This window comes from Lampetra fluviatilis, unplaced genomic scaffold (assembly GCF_964198595.1).
Source record: "Lampetra fluviatilis unplaced genomic scaffold, kcLamFluv1.1 SCAFFOLD_171, whole genome shotgun sequence".
Classification (NCBI taxonomy): Eukaryota; Metazoa; Chordata; class Hyperoartia; order Petromyzontiformes; family Petromyzontidae; genus Lampetra; species Lampetra fluviatilis.
In genome coordinates, this window is record NW_027621260.1 from 189,979 (window position 1) to 197,219 (window position 7,241).

A 7,241-nucleotide genomic window follows, 5' to 3' on the forward strand; every position below is an offset into this window, starting at 1 on the left:
CCACACAGAGACCCACAGACTCACCACACAGAATCATAGACTCACACAGGGACCCAAAGACTCACCACACAGAGACCCACAGACTCACCACACAGAGACCCACAGACTCACTCACACAGAGACCCATAGACTCACCACACAGAGACCCACAGACTCACACAGACTCACCACACAGAGACCCATAGACTCACCACACAGAGACCCACAGACTCACCACACAGACTCACCATAGAGACTCACCACACAGAGACCCACAGACTCACCACACAGAGACCCATAGACTCACCACACAGAGACCCATAGACTCACCACACAGAGACCCACAGACTCACCACACAGAGACCCAAAGACTCACCACACAGAGACCCATAGACTCACCACACAGAGACCCACAGACTCACCACACAGAGACCCACAGACTCACCACACAGAGACCCACAGACTCACCACACAGAGACCCACAGACTCACCACCCACAGACTCACCACACAGAGACCCACAGACTCACCACCCATAGACTCACCACACAGAGACTCACCACACAGAGACCCACAGACTCACCACACAGAGACCCACAGACTCACCACACAGAGACCCACAGACTCACACCACCCATAGACTCACCACACAGAGACCCACAGACTCACCACACAGAGACCCACAGACTCACACCACCCACAGACTCACCACCCACAGACTCACCACACAGACTCACCACACAGAGACCCACAGACTCACCACCCACAGACTCACCACCCACAGACTCACCACCCACAGACTCACCACACAGAGACCCAAAGACTCACCACACAGAGACCCACAGACTCACCACACAGAGACCCACAGACTCATCACACAGAGACCCACAGACTCACCACACAGAGACCCACAGACTCACCACACAGAGACCCAAAGACTCACCACACAGAGACCCACAGACTCACCACACAGAGACCCACAGACTCACCACACAGAGACCCAAAGACTCACCACACAGAGACCCACAGACTCACCACACAGAGACCCACAGACACACCACCCACAGACTCACCACCCACAGACTCACCACCCACAGACTCACCACACAGAGACCCACAGACTCACCACCCACAGACTCACCACCCACAGACTCACCACCCACAGACTCACCACACAGAGACCCACAGACTCACCACACAGAGACCCACAGACTCGTTTCGTAGATCCACTAAGTCACCTTCGTGCGCCCCTCCCCCCCACCCCCTCGCCCCACCCCCCCATGGCCCCTCCCCCCACCCCCCCCACGCCCCTCCCCCCACCCCCCCATGGCCCCTCCCCCCACCCCCCTCCCCCCACCCCCCCATGGCCCCTCCCCCCACCCCCCCACGCCCCTCCCCCCACCCCCTCATGGCCCCTCCCCCCACCCCCCCATGGCCCCTCCCCCCACCCCCCCATGGCCCCTCCCCCCCACCCCCCCATGGCCCCTCCCCCCACCCCCCCATGGCCCCTCCCCCCACCCCCCCATGGCCCCTCCCCCCCCCCACCCCCCCATGGCCCCTCCCCCCCATGGCCTGTCACTTCTCCTGCATCTTCTCCAGGATGGGAACTATCATATCGAACTTTGGCCTCTTGGCCGGATCCTCGTTCATGCAGATCCTCATGAGCTTGCAGATGTGCGGCGAGATGCCGGGAGGGATGGTGGGGCGCAGGCCCTCCAGAGCCACCTACACACACACACAGACACACACAGACACACACAGAGACACACAGACACACACACACACACAGACACACACACAGTGAGACACACACACAGATCCTCATGAGCTTGCAGATGTGCGGCGAGATGCCGGGAGGGATGGTGGGGCGCAGGCCCTCCAGAGCCACCTACACACACACACAGACACACACAGACACACACAGACACACACAGACACACACAGACACACACACAGACACACACACACACAGACACACACACAGATCCTCATGAGCTTGCAGATGTGCGGCGAGATGCCGGGAGGGATTGTGGGGCGCAGGCCCTCCAGAGCCACCTACACACACACAGACACACACAGACACACACACAGACACACACACAGAGACACACACAGATCCTCATGAGCTTGCAGACGTGGGGCGAGATGCCGGGAGGGATGGTGGGGCGCAGGCCCTCCAGAGCCACCTACACACACACACAGACACACACAGACACACACACAGACACACACAGACACACACACAGAGACACACACAGACACACACAGACACACACAGAGACACACAGACACACACACCCACAGACACACACACAGAGACACACACAGACACACACAGAGACACACAGACACACACAGACACACACACACCCACAGACACACACACAGAGACACACACAGACACACACACAGAGACACACACAGATCCTCATGAGCTTGCAGATGTGGGGCGAGATGCCGGGAGGGATTGTGGGGCGCAGGCCCTCCAGAGCCACCTACACACACACACAGACACACACAGACACACACAGACACACACAGACACACACACAGAGACACACACAGACACACACACAGAGACACACACAGAGACACACACAGATCCTCATGAGCTTGCAAATGTGGGGCGAGATGCCGGGAGGGATGGTGGGGCGCAGGCCCTCCAGAGCCACCTACACACACACACGGTGACACACACAGACACACACAGACACACGCACACACAGTGAGACACACACACAGACACACACACACACAGACACACACACAGAGACACACACAGATCCTCATGAGCTTGCAGATGTGCGGCGAGATGCCGGGAGGGATGGTGGGGCGCAGGCCCTCCAGAGCCACCTACACACACACACAGACACACACAGACACACACACAGACACACACAGACACACACACAGAGACACACACAGACACACACAGACACACACAGAGACACACAGACACACACACCCACAGACACACACACAGAGACACACACAGACACACACAGAGACACACAGACACACACAGACACACACACACCCACAGACACACACACAGAGACACACACAGACACACACACAGAGACACACACAGATCCTCATGAGCTTGCAGATGTGCGGCGAGATGCCGGGAGGGATGGTGGGGCGCAGGCCCTCCAGAGCCACCTACACACACACACACACAGACACACACACACACAGACACACACAGACACAGACACACACACCCACAGACACACACACACAGACACACACAGACACACACAGACACACACAGACACACGCACACACACAGACACACACAGACACACACAGACACACAGACACACGCACACACACAGACACACACAGACACACACACAGACACACACAGACACACACAGACACACAGACACACGCACACACAGTGACACACACACACAGACACACAAACAGTGAGACACACACACACAGACACACACACAGTGACACACACACACACACAAAGACACACACAGTGACACACACACACACAGACACAGTGAGACACACACACACACAGTGAGACAGAGAGAGACACAGTGAGACACACAGAGAGACACACACAGTGAGACACACAGACACACACAGACACAGTGAGACACACACAGACACAGTGACACACACAGACACACACAGACACACACAGACACACACAGACACACACAGACACACACACACAGTGTGAGACACACAGTGAGACACACACAGACATAGACACACACACAGTGAGATACACACAGACACACACACAGACACAGAGAGAGAGACACACACACACAGAGACACACACACACAGTGTGAGACACACAGTGAGACACACACAGACATAGACACACACACAGTGAGATACACACAGACACACACAGAGATACACACAGAGAGACACACACACAGAGACACACACAGTGAGACACACACAGTGAGACACAGAGAGAGACACAGAGAGACACACACACAGAGACACACACACAGAGACACACACACAGAGATACACACACACACACACAGAGACACACACACAGAGATACACACACACAGAGATACACACAAAGTGAGACACACACAGACAGTGAGACACACACAGTGAGACACACACAGTGAGACACAGAGAGAGACACAGAGAGACACACACACAGAGACACACACACAGAGACACACACACAGAGACACACACACAGAGATACACACACACACACACAGAGATACACACACAGAGACACACACACAGAGACACACACACAGAGACACACACACAGAGACACACACACAGAGACACACACACAGAGATACACACACACACACACAGAGACACACACACAGAGATACACACACACAGAGATACACACACAGAGATACACACAAAGTGAGACACACACAGACAGTGAGACACACACAGTGAGACACACACAGTGAGACACAGAGAGAGACACAGAGAGACACACACACAGAGACACACACACAGAGACACACACACAGAGATACACACACAGAGATACACACACAGTGAGACACACACAGACAGTGAGACACACACAGTGAGACACACACAGTGAGACACAGAGAGAGACACAGAGAGACACACACAGACAGTGAGACACAGTGAGACACACACAGAGACACACACAGTGAGACACACACAGAGAGACACACAGAGAGACACACACAGAGACACACACAGTGAGACACAGAGAGAGACACACAGAGACACACACAGAGAGACACACACAACAGTGAGACACAGTGAGACACACACAGAGAGACACAGACACACACACACAGACACACAGAGAGACACAGACATAGATACACACACAGAGAGAGAGAGACACACAGATAGACACAGAAGTGTATAGTGTAGTGTATAGTGTAGTGTATAGTGTAGTAGTGTATAGTGTAGTAGTGTATAGTGTAGTGTATAGTGTAGTAGTGCATAGTGTATAGTGTAGTGTATAGTGTAGTAGTGTATAGTGTAGTGTATAGTGTAGTAGTGTATAGTGTAGTGTATAGTGTAGTGTATAGTGTAGTAGTGTATAGTGTATAGTGTAGTGTATAGTGTAGTAGTGTATAGTGTAGTGTATAGTGTAGTAGTGTATAGTGTAGTGTATAGTGTAGTAGTGTATAGTGTAGTAGTGTATAGTGTAGTGTATAGTGTAGTAGTGCATAGTGTATAGTGTAGTGTATAGTGTAGTAGTGTATAGTGTAGTGTATAGTGTAGTAGTGTATAGTGTAGTAGTGTATAGTGTAGTGTATAGTGTAGTGTAGTAGTGTATAGTGTAGTGTATAGTGTAGTGTATAGTGTAGTGTATAGTGTAGTGTATAGTGTAGTGTATAGTGTAGTAGTGTATAGTGTAGTGTATAGTGTAGTGTATAGTGTAGTAGTGTATAGTGTATAGTAGTGTATAGTGTAGTGTATAGTGTAGTGTATAGTGTAGTGTATAGTGTAGTGTATAGTGTAGTGTATAGTGTAGTGTATAGTGTAGTAGTGCATAGTGTATAGTGTAGTGTGTAGTGTAGTGTCCTAGTACACTAGTGTAGTGTATAGTGTAGTGTATAGTGTAGTGTATAGTGTAGTGTATAGTGTAGTGTATAGTGTAGTGTATGTAGTGTATAGTGTAGTGTATAGTGTAGTGTATAGTGTAGTGTATAGTGTAGTGTATAGTGTAGTGTATAGTGTAGTAGTGTATAGTGTAGTGTATAGTGTCTAGTATAGTGTAGTAGTGTATAGTGTAGTGTATAGTGTAGTGTATAGTGTAGTGTATAGTGTAGTGTATAGTGTAGTGTATAGTGTAGTGTATAGTGTAGTGTATAGTGTATAGTGTAGTGTATAGTGTAGTGTATAGTGTAGTGTATAGTGTAGTGTATAGTGTATAGTGTAGTGTATAGTGTAGTGTATAGTGTAGTGTATAGTAGTGTATAGTGTAGTGTAGTAGTGTATAGTGTAGTAGTGTATAGTGTAGTAGTGTATAGTGTAGTAGTGTATAGTGTAGTAGTGTATAGTGTAGTAGTGTATAGTGTAGTGTAGTAGTGTATAGTGTAGTGTATAGTGTAGTAGTGTATAATGTAGGTGTATAGTGTAGTGTATAGTGTATAGTGTAGTGTACAGTGTAGTGTATAGTGTAGGTGACCCCTGACCTTCATGCCGATCTCCATGTTGGACAGGTCAGCGAAGGGCACCTCCCTGGTGACCAGCTCCCACAGCAAGATGGCGAAGCTCCACATGTCGGCCGAGCGACGGTTCATGTCCTCAGGGCGCTTCTGTAGCGCTGCAGACGCAGAAGGGGGGGGGGTGGGGGGGGGGTGGTGGGGGGGGGGGGGGTGGGGGTGGGGGTGGGGGTGGGGGAGGGGGGGTGGGTGGGAGGGTGGAAGGGGTGGGGAGGGGGTGGGGGTGAGGTTCGACAGGAGGTCAAAAGGTCAGAGGGCCGACCACCTACCGGAGGTCGGACGAGATGCGATCCCCGTGTCTCCCCCCCCGTGTCTCTGTGTCTCCCCGTGTCTCTGTGTCTCCCCCCGTGTCTCCCCCCGTGTCTCCCCCCCCTGTGCGTCTCCCCGTGTCTCTGTGTCTCCCCCCGTGTCTCCCCCCGTGTCTCCCCCCCCTGTGCGTCTCCCCGTGTCTCCGTGTCTCTCCCCGTGTCTCCCCCCGTGTCTCCCCCCGTGTCTCCCCCCCCTGTGCGTCTCCCCCGTGTCCCCGTGTCTCCCCGTCTCCCCGTGTCCCCGTGTCTCCCCCCGTGTCTCCCCCCGTGTCTCCCCCCCTGTGCGTCTCCCCGTGTCTCTCCCCGTGTCTCCCCCCGTGTCTCCCCCCGTGTCTCCCCCCGTGTCTCTCCCCGTGTCTCCCCCGTGTCTCCCCCCCCTGTGCGTCTCCCCCGTGTCCCCGTGTCTCCCCCCGTGTCTCCCCCCGTGTCTCCCCCCGTGTCTCCCCCCCTGTGCGTCTCCCCGTGTCTCTTCCCGTGTCTCCCCCCGTGTCTCCCCCGTGTCTCCCCCCGTGTCTCTCCCCGTGTCTCCCCCCGTGTCTCCCCCCCCCCTGTGCGTCTCCCCGTGTCCCCGTGTCTCCCCCCGTGTCTCCCCCCGTGTCTCCCCCCGTGTCTCCCCCCGTGTCTCCCCCCCCGTGTCTCCCCCCCTGTGCGTCTCCCCGTGTCTCTCCCCGTGTCTCCCCCCGTGTCTCCCCCCGTGTCTCCCCCCGTGTCTCTCCCCCGTGTCTCCCCCCGTGTCTCCCCCCCCTGTGCGTCTCCCCGTGTCCCCGTGTCTCCC

At 54.0% G+C, this 7,241-nt stretch overlaps 1 protein-coding gene across 1 annotated transcript; it reads right to left on the reverse strand.

Moving 5' to 3' along the window:
- Positions 1-1,540: 1,540 nt before the first annotated feature.
- Positions 1,541-6,259, reverse strand: ILK (integrin linked kinase; the record flags this gene model as incomplete). The annotated part of the gene is made up of 2 exons (XM_078885352.1): positions 1,541-1,703; positions 6,129-6,259. Coding segments are annotated over 2 exons (281 nt in total), but the record flags the coding sequence as incomplete, so codon positions are not given.
- Positions 6,260-7,241: the final 982 nt, after the last annotated feature.